The sequence below is a fragment of the Girardinichthys multiradiatus genome, chromosome 14, assembly GCF_021462225.1.
Source record: "Girardinichthys multiradiatus isolate DD_20200921_A chromosome 14, DD_fGirMul_XY1, whole genome shotgun sequence".
NCBI lineage: Eukaryota > Metazoa > Chordata > Actinopteri > Cyprinodontiformes > Goodeidae > Girardinichthys > Girardinichthys multiradiatus.
In genome coordinates, this window is record NC_061807.1 from 8,563,446 (window position 1) to 8,577,799 (window position 14,354).

The 14,354-nt window shown below is 38.6% G+C and overlaps 1 protein-coding gene across 1 annotated transcript; it reads left to right on the forward strand.

Annotated features, from left to right (window-relative positions):
- The first annotated feature begins 4,791 nt into the window (after positions 1 to 4,791).
- Positions 4,792 to 13,239, forward strand: LOC124880611 (zinc finger protein 2-like). Its single transcript, XM_047385886.1, has 3 exons — positions 4,792 to 4,847; positions 7,627 to 8,241; positions 13,092 to 13,239. Exons 2-3 carry the CDS (start codon positions 7,638 to 7,640, stop codon positions 13,094 to 13,096), a joined length of 609 nt encoding a protein of 202 aa, XP_047241842.1. The 5' UTR covers positions 4,792 to 4,847; positions 7,627 to 7,637; the 3' UTR covers positions 13,097 to 13,239.
- Positions 13,240 to 14,354: the final 1,115 nt, after the last annotated feature.

The following is a 14,354-nucleotide window of genomic DNA, read 5'->3' on the forward strand; positions in this document are numbered from 1 at the left end:
GTGAGGATTATTCCCTCATACAAAGGTTGCTATGATTTTGTAAAAGTAGTTGAAATCATTAATGCTCTTCAGATACCTTATCAGTTTGTGATTGCCATCTATGTGCCACAAACTGTTTGGTTCTGGCACAGAGTACCTCCTCCGTCTCCGTGGGTTCAGCTGAAGGGTCCGCATCAAAACTCCACGAGGATCCACACGCCGCATGGAATCCTGTACCCGTTGTCCTACAACAGGCAAAAATGGCAAAAAATGACGTACTGAAAGAAACAAGTTGAACCTTCGCCACTAACAAGGAATTCTCAATTCCCATTGAATGGGTAATGGTCACTTACTCTGTATGTGGATGCCCTGGTGTTGCAGAATTTGTGTCACTTTCTCATCAAGATCTTCGTCATTCAATGGTGTTAACAGATCGTGGAGTCTGGTCAACAAAAACACACACAAAACAAATATGATCACAGCAGAAACAAAACAATGACCTTTGTAATTAGCTCTGTCCTTTGTTTTACCTCATCAACAAAACAATTGACTTTACTTGAAAAGAAAAATCTTTGCTTGAGAAAAAAAAATACTCCACTGGCCTTAACGATCTGTGCAGCAATAAAATGTTACACAGTCCAAGACAAAACAAAACGATTATAGTTCCAGTTCACAATGGATTTCACCACTGTAACCGTCAACTGGCTACTTCTCATGGGTTAGAGGGCGGTTACCATGACAACAGTGTTTGACCGCAGAAAACTGTTTAGTTTCCGCTATATAAACACAGCTCATTATTTATAATCAATATAGTTTAAGCCGAACCACTAACATTAATAAAGTAGAACATAAGTAAAAATGACAATCATAACTTTTTATCAGGCAGATACACGTTAGCCTCTGCTAGCGTAAGGTGCCGACATGCTAACCGTCTTTACTTTACTTTACTTTAGCTTTATGATATCCGACATAGGTGTAAACATCTAGAAAGAAAGAACAGATAAACTCAGAGCCAGTTTTCAAGGTTAGAGTCTGAAAGAGAGCACATAGAGTTAGTTACAGTAGAAGCTCAGTCAGTAGCCATGTCTAGGAGAGAGAAAGGGTTAAACACTGAATGACAGGGCCATGTGGATCATTGGTAGAGGGTGAGCATTAAGTTGTTGCCAGCAGAAGCTCGGACGATTCCCCTCTCCAGAAAGGTGTCACAGGTAGACACAGAGCCAGGCCAGGTGTAGCTTCTAGGAAGAGAAAAGAGAGAACATAAAGTTAAAAGCTGAAATAACAGCAAATAATGCAAAATTGGAGAGTAGTGTGAGAATGTAGCGAAGAGGGTGAAAGTGGTCGTTATGTCCTCCAGCAGCCTAAGCCTATAGCAGCATAACTACACAGATAGTTTCAGTTCAGATTATTTAGTTAAACAGCATTATTTACAACCATGTCGTCTCAAGGAACCCCACAAAGGGTCCCACTGATGGTCATTGTTATACTAAAAACCACAAGGATTGGGATACCTCTCTCTGTCAGACTGATTATAACCACTGGAAAAGAGAAGGGGTCATACAGGTAGCAGAAATGGAGGGTGTCCATCCTATTCCATCATATTAGCCAACTATATGAAATAATACCAGGTATTTAACCCTAATGCTCGGCTGCTGGTACTGGCATTTTCTGGTTTTAGCGCGTGGGACCTTCAGGCTAACAGGATTAAATGTTTATCAAAAAATTACCTTATTCCGTACTATGCCATCCTCCGTCGAATTGTCCGCTCAAACACCCCAAACAAATTTGCAATGTCTGCGGCGGTGTTGCCGAAATGGAGGTGCGTCTCAATGACCTCTGGAGGTAAAATAATGGATGGTCGTCCAGTCCTTTCCTCTGATTCTAGGGGTATAGCAAGATGGCGACCAACTTCCTCCAGACTGTCCAATATAGTGGAGTCAACCTCCACATCCATCTCAGCTTGGAGCTGATTGAAATCCTCCATGACCCGTGCAAAACGAAAATGGAGGTAGTAATTTTGGTCAGTATCATTTGCCAATATCCTTAAATAATTGCCAATGGCTGTAAGAGAACCCTCCATCGTGCCTACCAAAAGAACTTCGGTACCGGAGTCTAGGCAGTAGCAGCAGGATCGGGATCAATTCTAACCAATGGTGCTGAAGACAAATGTTAGAACCACCCACCTCATTAACATACGGAGACAGAAAAGCAGAAATAAATAAATGTGGAAATGTAGAAATACAGAAATAAATGTAGGAAGAAATAAATAAAAGTATAAATAAGTGAATGTATGAATAAATAAATGTATAAATGAAAATGTGGAAATGTAGAAATACAGAAATAAATGTAGGAAGAAATAGATAAAAGTATAAATAAATGAATGTATGAATAAATAAATGTATAAATGAAAATGTGGAAATGTAGAAATACAGAAATAAATGTAGGAAGAAATAGATAAAAGTATAAATAAATGAATGTATGAATAAATAAATGTATAAATGAAAAAAATTATAAATAAATGAATGAATAAATACATAAATGAATAAATAGATAAATAAATACATGTATATGTGTATTTATTTCTTCTTATATTTATTTATTTATACATTTATAGGTGTATTTATTTATTTATTTTTCATTTTGTCATTTTTGGTCCCTCATACCTTTAGGGACCGTCAATAAATGTCCGAACCAAACACTCGGGAGAAACAAAAATTAATAACTTTCATGTCTTCTAACCCAGTGAAACAAAATTCATGTCAAATCATCATATTAGACGAAAAAGATGTGGTACACAAATTTATTTTAAATTTAAGTGCATTTTCTATTTTTAATGAATTTTTAATATTACAATTCACCATTTTTCCTCAATAGCTTTGAGATTATGTGACCAATTCTCACAAAATCACTCTTAAATCATCCTACTAGACTGGGAGAAGGAGACACAGCCATTATTTTCTCATTTAGATGCATTTCCTATTGTTTATGAATTTTTTACCTTAAAATTCAGTTTTTCTTCACTAGCTTCCAGGTCATGTGACCCACTGACACAAAATCTGTCTGAAATTGTTCTACTATAACTAAATAACTAACTCTGACTGAACTGTTCAATGATTAGGATTAATTGGAATGTATGAACCTGACTTTGTGAAGTGACTTGAGACAACATGTGTTGTGAATTGGTGCTATATAAATAAAATTGAATTGAATTGAATTACTAGACTGGATAGATGAGGCACACTCTTCTTTTTTTTTAACTGATTTTAATGCATTTTCTATTTTTTATACATTTCTTTCATTTTCATCACAAATCATAATTTTTTCAATAGCTTTTAGGTCACATGACCCAATGATACAAAACTAATGTGAAATCATTCTACTAGACCAGGGGTCTCAAACTCAATTTACCTGGGGGCCGCTCTTGTTCCACGTTTCTTAGAAGTCTTTAGCCAGCTAGCGACGCATGGAGTACGTCTAGGCGTGTGACGTAATTTCCGCTTCTACTTGTCACAACAGCGGCGGATGACGAACAGCCCGGTTGCAGTCGCCTTTCTCTGCGTTTGATTGTGGCATTTGTCGATGGTAGAAAGTACCCGAATGGCGACCGCAAAAAAAGGTGACAGCTACCGGACTGTTCGTCATCCGCCACACTGTTGTTACAAGCGGAATGTGCAAGAAGTCGGTGTAGCTTAGCCTAGCACCGAATGTCAGGACTTCCTTCAGAGGTCCACTCCGCCTGCGGGCTGCACTAATATTATACTTTCATATCACGGTGGGGGCCACAAGATATCGTCCTGCGGCCCACAAGATATCGTCCTGCGGCCCACAAGATATCGTGCTTTGGGCCGCGAGAATGAGACCTCTGTACTAGACAGAATAGATGAGACACATTTCTTTAAAAAAAAATGTTGTAATCACAATTGATCATTTTGATCAAACATAGGATTATAATACATACTGTGATCAGTTGCAAGGTCATTCTCAAAGCTTACAAGCTCCAGTCAAATGTAAAACATTCATTTTAGCAGATCACATCTGCTTTTTTGTCCAGCTTTACTGCATAAGTCTTCAATGCATGAACCAGTTTCTTGGTAAATCTGATTGTGACTTAACCTTACTTTGGAAAAAGAGGGGCCCAGACGTTGTCCCTTCACAAATCAAGGGTCGAAGCGTCCGTCCATCATTCAGAGCTGTGCTCCTTTTGTCCACATCAGCAGTTGACAGGAGAGGAATGTGTGTGATTGTATTTTTTAAGTTCATGTTTCACTTATTTGTCAACATTTACTTCATCTTTTTAATACTGATATCAACAAATGTTCAGATTTGGTGGCAAAGACAGTTTTAGCCACTTTAAATATTTATAAATGATTATGTTGCTTATGCAGAATATTGCAAGCCTGTTTAATGTGGCTGTCCATGCACTGGGAGTGGTGTATAAGTATGTATAGATGTCATGTGGTTCACACTCCATACCAGTTGGTGGCGGTAATGCACATTTTCAAGTTATTTGCCAACTGCCAAAAAACAACACAGAAGAAGAAGAAGAAGAGGCATCGTTTGTCATCGGTCACGTGGTTTACTGCATTTACAAGCATTGAACCTTTTTACTCTGTAAACTCCTCGAAGCTTTGCTTCAAATGTTCCATCTCTAGAGTTTGGATCGAAGCCGAGTTATAACTACTCAGTAACTGTTAAAGGATCTTTTGAAGAGAAGCTAACAACAAAGATGTGGAGACAGCAGCTCAAACGGTGGCAGAGTGCAGCAGTGGGAGAGATTTCCCAAACAGCTAAAGAGGACAAAGAAGATCAGCAGCGTCTCAACATCCTGGAGGCTGATTTCAACCCTAAAGTTCTGCTGCACAGATTAGGTTTGTATGTTTTCATGTCAGTTACAGTTTAGGAACATTTTAGGTGACTAATGGATTAGCTTCTTAAAGACCAAATGTTCACCATAGACTTAAAACGGTAAACGCTTCGTCACTCGGTGGGAACGACCCACGTCCGCCATTTTGAGTGGTTTGTTGTCCTTCGACACCGATACAAGTTTGTTTAGAAACTAATTAATAGGGCTGCATGATATACCGCGGTGAAGTTAGTTTAAAGTTGGACATTGGATATTCAAGCTCCGCGGAGTTAGCGGCATCTAGCTGACGGTTGATCCGATTCAGGCACTCAGATTTCGGCTAGCTGCTCTCTGTTGCTCCCTCTTCTGACCCGCGGTGGTTCACTTAGGGACCGTCAATAAGTTTCCGAACCAAACAATCGTGGAAAATAAAAATAAATAAATTCCTTGTCTTGGGACCAATTGAAACAAAAACAATAGTAAATCATGCTACTAGATTACATCAATGAGTCACACTTATTTTTATTCCATTTTAAGCCTTTTTACATTTTTTAGGATTATTTTTAGTTCAAAATTAGCATTTTTCTTCAATAGCTGCAAGGTCATGTGACCCACTGACACAAAATCTGTCTGAAATTGTTCTACTAGTCTGGATAGATGAGACACACCCTTTTTTATTCAATTTCAAGCATTTTTATAATTTGTTGGATTATTTTTAGTTCAAAATTAGCATTTTTCTTCAATAGCTTCCAGGTCATGTGACCCACTGACACAAAATCTGTCTGAAATTGTTATACTAGTCTGGATAGATGAGACACACCCTTTCTATTCCATTTTAAGCATTTTTACATTTTTTAGGATTATTTTTAGTTCAAAATTAGCATTTTTCTTCAATAGTTTCCAGGTCATGTGACCAATTTACACAAAATCTGTCTGAAATTGTTCTACTAGTCTGGATAGATGAGGCACACCCTTTTTTATTCAATTTCAAGCATTTTTATAATTTGTTGGATTATTTTTAGTTCAAAATTAGCATTTTTCTTCAATAGCTTCCAGGTCATGTGACCCACTGACACAAAATCTGTCTGAAATTGTTCTACTAGTCTGGATAGATGAGACACACCCTTTTTTATTCCATTTTAAGCATTTTTACATTTTGTAGGATTATATTTAGTTCAAAATTAGCATTTTTCTTCAATAGTTTCCAGGTCATGTGACCAATTTACACAAAATCTGTCTGAAATTGTTCTACTAGTCTGGATAGATGAGGCACACCCTTTTTTATTCAATTTCAAGCATTTTTATAATTTGTTGGATTATTTTTAGTTCAAAATTAGCATTTTTCTTCAATAGCTTCCAGGTCATGTGACCTACTGACACAAAATCCATCTGAAATTGTTCTACTGGTCTGGATAGATGAGGCACACCCTTTTTTATTCAATTTCAAGCATTTTTATAGTTTGTTGGATTATTCTTAGTTCAAAATTAGCATTTTTCTTCAATAGCTTCCAGGTCATGTGACCCACTGACACAAAATCCATCTGAAATTGTTCTACTAGTCTGGATTAATGAGACACACCCTTTTTTACTCCTGGAAAGGTTCCCTGTTGTTCCACATTGTCTCTTTTTATGGAGGATGGCTCTCATAGTGGTTATCTGGATTCCCAAACCTTTTGAAACGTCTGTAACCCTTTCCAGACGATGTCAGATCATTTCTTTGCCTTGCCGCAGTGTTCATGATCAACTTATTGTGTATGAACCAGTTTCCGATGCTACATCTATGATTCTTGCTAAACACTTGTTGGACCAAGCCTTCCATGTATGCTCTTTTGCCTGCCTGTTCGTACCTCCTCATCTTGCCTCGTGTCTTCTAGTAGACTTATTCTCTGCCGCCTCTGTTTATGAACCTATTCTGAAGACCGTTTCTTAGGCTTTCTGTGAGTTCTCCTTGACTCTTGGACAACTTGTTTGATTATTCTTTTGACTCCTTTGTCAGAATTCAGTTTTATTTATATAGCGCCAATTCATAACACACGTCATCTTAAGGCCCTTTACAAAGTCAATTAAATCAAATCATACAGATTTCAAGTCAGGTACATGTATTTCAATTAATCATGACAGTGCAGTCAATTCAGTTATTTATTTAAACTGGTTAAAAAAAATTCTATCTAAGGAAACCCAGCAGATTGCATCCAGTCAGTGACTTGCAGCATTCACTCCTCCTGGATGAGCATGTAGAGACAGTGGACAGTCACTGGCGTTGACTTTGCAGCAATCCCTCATACTGAGCATGCATGTAGCAACAGTGGAGAGGAACAGCTCCCTTTTAACAGGAAGAAACCTCCAGCAGAACCAGGCTCAGTGTGAGCGGCCATCTGCCACGACCAACATCTGGCGTGAATTCTATGTCATTGTTTTTAAAATTTATATTTAAACTGAGAAAAAGTTGACATGTTCATTGCTTATTATACCTGCTTTAAAACCTGATTATTCCACATAGAAACTAGTTAAAAAGTATAATTATGCGGCAATCTGTAAACAATCGTAGACAAGCGAGATGGAGACAAAAAAGACTAAAATGGTTTCAGTATATGGTTGTTGAGAATAAGTGAACAGATCATGACATAAATCAATAGACATAAGAAGCAACAATGCAAAATAAAAGGATAAGAATAAATGGTAATTAAATCAAATAATTTAATGTAACCAAAGTACCTAAATATATCTTTATTAAAAAGTCACTCAGTCCATATGAAGTCAAAAAACTTTCTAATAATCATGATGTGTTTCAGTGTTTCCTGCAGATGTTAAGCAGATGCTGATGGTTAAAGAAGCAGCTCCTGTAAAGCACAGACCTTGTGCTGGCCTACATGACCCAAAGCCCCACCACATAAAGAAGGAACAGGAGGAGGTCTACACCAGTCTGGGGGGAGAGCAGCTCAATGGGAAGGAGGAGATTGATGCCATCAGGTTTCCAGTCACTGCTACTCCCATAAAGAGTGAGGATGATGAACAGTCCCCTCTGCTCTCACAGCTTTATCAAGACCAAATTAAAGGCAGAGCGCTTCCAGAAGACATCGATGGAGGACAAGAATCCATCAGGATACAAGATCATGGAGATGGTTCCTTTTCCTCTGAAACTGAAGACACTGAGAAGGATGAAAAGGCCGACATTAACAAACCTTTTAGCTTCCCTGAGTTTGCTGAACAATTTGTTCACCGTGGCTTTCTTCAGAAAGACATGATAAATTCAGAAATAGGATCTTTAAGCTCGCTGGATAGGAAGAACTGTTTCACAAAGAAGAAAAATGTGGAATCGCCAAAGAAAGTCCAGACAGGAGTGAAGTTTAGCTGTGAAGACTGTGGTAAAACCTTTATTGGAAAAGGACCTTTAAACAAACACATGAGAATCCACACTGGTGAGAAACCTTTCTGTTGTGATCTATGTGGACACAGATTTAGCCAAAAAGGACATTTAAACACACACATGAGAATCCACACTGGTCAGAAACCTTTCTGTTGTGATCTATGTGGACAAAGATTTAGCCGAAAAGGAAGTTTAAACACACACATGAGAAGCCACACTGGTCAGAAATCTTTCTGTTGTGATCTATGTGGACAAAGATTTACTGAAAAAGGACCTTTAAACACACACATGAGAATCCACACTGGACAGAAACCTTTCTGTTGTGATCTATGTGGACAAAGATTTAGCCGAAAAGGACATTTAAACAATCACATGAGAATCCACACTGGACAGAAACCTTTCTGTTGTGATCTATGTGGACAAAGATTTGGCCAAAAAGGAAGTTTAAACACACACATGAGAATCCACACTGGTCAGAAACCTTTCTGTTGTGATCTATGTGGACACAGATTTACTGAAAAAGGACATTTAAACAGACACGTGAGAATCCACACTGGTCAGAAACCTTTCTGTTGTGATCTATGTGGACAACGATTTAGCCAAAAAGGACATTTAAACACACACATGAGAATCCACACTGGGCAGAAACTTTTCTGTTGTGATCTATGTGGACAAAGATTTGTCCATAAATCAAGTTTAAACAAACACATGAGAATCCACACTGGTCAGAAACCTTTCCCTTGTGATCTATGTGGAAAAAGATTTAGCCGAAAAGGACATTTAAACAGACACATGAGAATCCACACTGGTCAGAAACCTTTCTGTTGTGATCTATGTGGACAAAGATTTACTGAAAAAGGACATTTAAACACACACATGAGCATCCACACTGGTCAGAAACCTTTCTGTTGTGATCTATGTGGACAAAGATTTAACCATAAATCAAGTTTAAACACACACTTGAGAATCCACACTAGAGAGGAAAATGACTAAGGTTTGAAGGCTCAAACAGATTACGGTCGCTGTAAAATTTGTGATGTGAAGTGCAAGGGACAATTTGCACAGTTTTCATCAGCCTCAGATATTTGGCTACAACTCCTGCATTCAGCACCGTTAACACGCCTGCTAATGGATGCAATTTGTGCATTATTAAGAAAACTAAAACTGCGTAGTTAAGGGTTTTCATATTGAAGAAATATTTGAAATATCTGAGATGTTACAATACAAACGGCTGGATGTTGTTTTGATATATTCAATAAAGTTTATATATTGAGAAATACATACACTATCGGTCAAAAGTTTTAGATACACTTTCTCACTTAATGGGTCTCTTTATTTTCATGACTACAGGTCCTTCTCAAAATATTAGCATATTGTGATAAAGTTAATTATTTTCCATAATGTCATGATGAAAATTTAACATTCATATATTTTAGATTCATTGCACACTAACTGAAATATTTCAGGTCTTTTATTGTCTTAATACGGAGGATTTTGGCATACAGCTCATGAAAACCCAAAATTCCTATCTCACAAAATTAGCATATTTCATCAGACCAATAAAATAAGTGTTTTTAATACAAAAAACATCAACTTTCAATTAATCATGTACAGTTATGCACTCAATACTTGGTCAGGAATCCTTTTGCAGAAATGACTGCTTCAATGCGGCGTGGCATGGAGGCAATCAGCCTGTGGCAATGCTGAGGTCTTATGGAGGCCCAGGATGCTTCGATAGCGGCCTTTAGCTCATCCAGAGTGTTGGGTCTTGAGTCTCTCAACGTTCTCTTTACAATATCCCACAGATTCTCTATGGGGTTCAGGTCAGGAGAGTTGGCAGGCCAATTGAGCACAGTGATACCATGGTCAGTAAACCATGGTATCAGTGCTTTTGGCACTGTGAGCAGGTGCCAGGTCGTGCTGAAAAATGAAATCTTCATCTCCATAAAGCTTTTCAGCAGATGGAAGCATGAAGTGCTCCAAAATCTCCTGATAGCTAGCTGCATTGACCCTGCCCTTGATAAAACACAGTGGACCAACACCAGCAGCTGACACGGCACCCCAGACCATCACTGACTGTGGGTACTTGACACTGGACTTCTGGTATATTGGCATTTCCTTCTCCCCAGTCTTCCTCCAGACTGTGGCACCTTGATTTCCGAATGACATGCAGAACTTGCTTTCATCCGAAAAAAGTACTTTGGACCACTGAGCAACAGTCCAGTGCTGCTTCTCTGTAGCCCAGGTCAGGCGCTTCTGCCGCTGTTTCTGGTTCAAAAGTGGCTTGACCTGGGGAATGCGGTACCTGTAGCCCATTTCCTGCACACGCCTGTGCACGGTGGCTCTGGATGTTTCTACTCCAGACTCAGTCCACTGCTTCCGCAGGTCCCCCAAGGTCTGGAATCGGCCCTTCTCCACAATCTTCCTCAGGGTCCGGTCACTTCTTCTCATTGTGCAGCGTTTTCTGCCACACTTTTTTCTTCCCACAGACTTCCCACTGAGGTGCCTTGATACAGCACTCTGGGAACAGCCTATTCGTTCAGAAATTTCTTTCTGTGTTTTACCCTCTTGCTTGAGGGTGTCAATAGTGGCCTTCTGGACAGCAGTCAGGTCCGCAGTCTTACCCATGATTGGGGTTTTGAGTGATGAACCAGGCTGGGAGTTTTAAAGGCCTCAGGAATTTTTTGCAGGTGTTTAGAGTTAACTCGTTGATTCAGATGATTAGGTACATAGCTTGTTTAGAGACCCTTTTAATGATATGCTAATTTTGTGAGATGGGCAGATTAACAGATAAGTTTAGGATGAAATGATCTAAACGTTTTCATGTTATGAAGTTTGTTTTGTGGAACTCGGCTATCTTTGTGCTAGCATGCTACCTGTAGCACACAGGCCGGTTCGTGTTCTTTGTATGTTTTAAAGTTAAGATAAACTTTATTTAAAGGGTGGTTTTAACCAGAACATTGCTCATAACGCGCCGTCCGCGCTTATGCATTTTAACCCTTTTATTAACCTGGTATTTTAAAGGTATGTGTTGATTCTGGTGCTAAGCTTTTAGCTTCTTCGTTAGCCCAACGGCCAGCCGGTAAGAACACGTGTGTGCTAGCATTAAGGCTAGTCAACAGAGAGGTTGTTGGTTTTCAAGCTAGTGAATAATAGTCCCTGAACATCATTTACTAGAGTTGATAACTAAGTAAACACCATTAAGCCCCATTTCTCCAGAAAGATTTGTCTCTTTTCCAAAATACTCAATAATATTTCTTCAAATATTATTTCAATAAATAAAGGCAGTTAATTAGACACTGTTGAGAATTAATCATCCAGGAGGTTGATTTTGTTCGGCAGATCATTATTTAAAACATTATTTTATTAAAATAATATTTTACCTGATCTTGCATTGTGAATAGTTGTCTAAACGTTTTCTGATTATTTCCTAAGCTAGTTCCAAGACTAACTTAACTTCACTTCCAGATTCTTCAAGATAATCCTTGGTTCTCAAACATAAACATTGTATGGTAATGTTGCATCACTCTTTTTGGTCATGATTTCCAATCATCTTTAATCAACTTGTTTATATTGTACATAGCCCATTAGTCTTCATTATTCTTTAATTCTGCTTGGTAGTTTAGTTGAATTGTTTCAGCATAGTAAAGAGTTTGTTGATTGAAATATGTTTGACTTTGAGTTGACTTATTTTTGTTAATAAATTCTTGTATTTTAAGAAATTGTGTGAATTCATTCCATATATGTGCAGAGTTTATGCTGTTCAATAATGCCAGAGCTCGTCTCACACCTTTCTATTCTGTCCTAATACCATCGCCTTACTGGGCTGGTATTCACAGGACAATCCTTAGCAGACCGAAATATTATTTGGTAAAATATTAAAATTAAAATATTAATATGAAATAATATTCTCAGATTCATATTTACAATATAGTGGCGTCCCTGGGTGGGCATTATCATGAACAGCTTGCACTGTACATAAATGTGAATGAATAAACCACAACTGCACATTATTGATGTACCAAGTGATTAGCTTAAAACCAGCTGTCTGTGGTCACAATAGGACTCAAAACATCTGAGTTCTAACATCAGATGTCACTGATTATATTTGGGAGAACATTATAACTTGTGACACTCCAGGAGTTCACAAATTTAGACTTTCATCAAAATTAATAACTCCAATATCTTCATGCTAGTAGCAATCAACTCTGCTACATAAGCAAAATTTTAGATGTTCTGACTCAGTCTGGTTTCTTCTGTGTAAGCAATAACTTGAGACTTGGTTTAACTTCAGTTAACCTCACTGTCCAGACAGTAGCTGCACATCTGTATCCAGAGGCTGTGTTTGTGTAAGACCACAATTTGAAACTAAATTAACTTTGCAGTTAGTTTAGTATCTGACCTAATTTGATGCATGTATCCATTCAGGAACTTTATAGTTTGTTTTATGGTTTGAAAGAACAGGATTTTTGGCCAGATTAAATCCCAAATTTAATCACCAGCCTGCCATAAAGGGGGGGGGGGGGGGGGGGGGTGAATCAAAAGTCAAATTGCAATTATTACACTTAGGACCTGTAGCAATTTTCTTTTTCCTTTGTATTTTAAACAAAATCCCCTTAAAGGTTAAGAGTAGTGTCTAATCACTAGTTCTCCCAAAGAAAGGTGAAAAATTAACTCTAAAATCACAAAATATCCTTAGAGAAAGGAGTAGCATTGTAACATTTGGAGCATAGTGTTGTCATAAGTCACAGGTTGAATGATCAACTGATGCACACATTTTACAATCAAATGTTTCCAATATATGTATAGTCAGATATACATATATAGCTGGACATACATTTGTTAGATGTTGTTGCTTTTAGCAACATTCTCATAACTTTGTTGTTGTTTTGTGTCTGCCAGAATGATGGAATCACACTCCATTATGAATTCAGCAGACGTGGAGATGCAGAAGGTGGTGGTTACTGATCTCATCTGTTTGTCTCCAGATGAGCGGGGTGTTTTAAATCAGTTTGACCTTGCCACATGTGATCCGAGGATTCAGGAGTTGGTAAACTTCATTAAGTATCCGACTAGAGATGCTCTGATTTCAGATGTTCTTTGTCAGCTTACCTTGTTGTATCAGCAGAAATCACAACTGGAAGCTAAAAGATATTCTCAGTTACAGACTGACCATCAGATGACTCTTCAAAGAGAGAATGCTGCAAAGCTTGACCTCTCAAAAGCTGAGGAGAGGACCAAGAAAGCTGAAGCAAAGTTAGTGGACCTGAAGGCAGATGAGCTCAAGAGAGCTTCATCCCAAAGGGGGGAACAAACCCCCACCTCTCAGGTACCCAATTTGCATTTTCACTGACAGCAGCTGCAGCAGCCACAGCAGGGGGCAGACTCAGACAGCAGGCATCCAGCACCTAGGTCAGAGTCTTCCCCTCCTAAATCTAGTCAAAGTGTTCAACTTACTTCCACAGACCTTAACAGAAGTGTTGGAAGTCAGATGGTCTCCAGTGGTTTCCTGCCAAATTCCATTGCAGTGAACAACCACCAAGATGACCGAGTGCCGGACTCAGCGTGCACAAGTGGCCAGATTCAGTGGGAGGAGCACCCCTCCAGCCTGATCGGCACCCCTCTCCTTTCTGACTCTGTGTCGACCCCTACGGACCAGGAGAGAAGCACATGGTTCTCAGGTGACTCAATCCAACCTGACCCCAGCCCCCTTCTATAAAAGCTATAATTTTTATTTTCATCAATGTTTTTTACTGTGATTACTGATTTGCTCTCTTAATAACTTACCAAAGGTCCATTGAGAGACAGTCAAAGGTTAATAATTCAGTCATCGCAGCAAAGGGTGGCCATTTTAGGCAATCTAAAATATAAAACTGGACTACAAGGCTGGACTATTGTAATTCTTTACTATCAGGATGTCCACAAAATGCTGTTAAAAGCCTTCAGCTAATTCAAAGTGCTGCAGCAAGAGTTCTGATGAAAATTAAAAAGAGAGATCATATTTCTCCTATTTTAGCTTCCCTTCATTGGCTCCCTGTTAAATCCAGAATAGAATTTAAAATTCTCCTCCTTACATATAAAGCCCGTAATGATCTAGCTCCATCATACATCAGAGATCTGATTGGTCCATATGTTCCTAACAGAGAACTTCGTTCTCAGACTGCA

Bases quoted from the DNA above. Each gene is read 5' to 3' on its own strand.
- LOC124880611 (XM_047385886.1), top strand. From the start codon at position 7,638: ATGCTGATGGTTAAAGAAGCAGCTCCTGTAAAGCACAGACCTTGTGCT.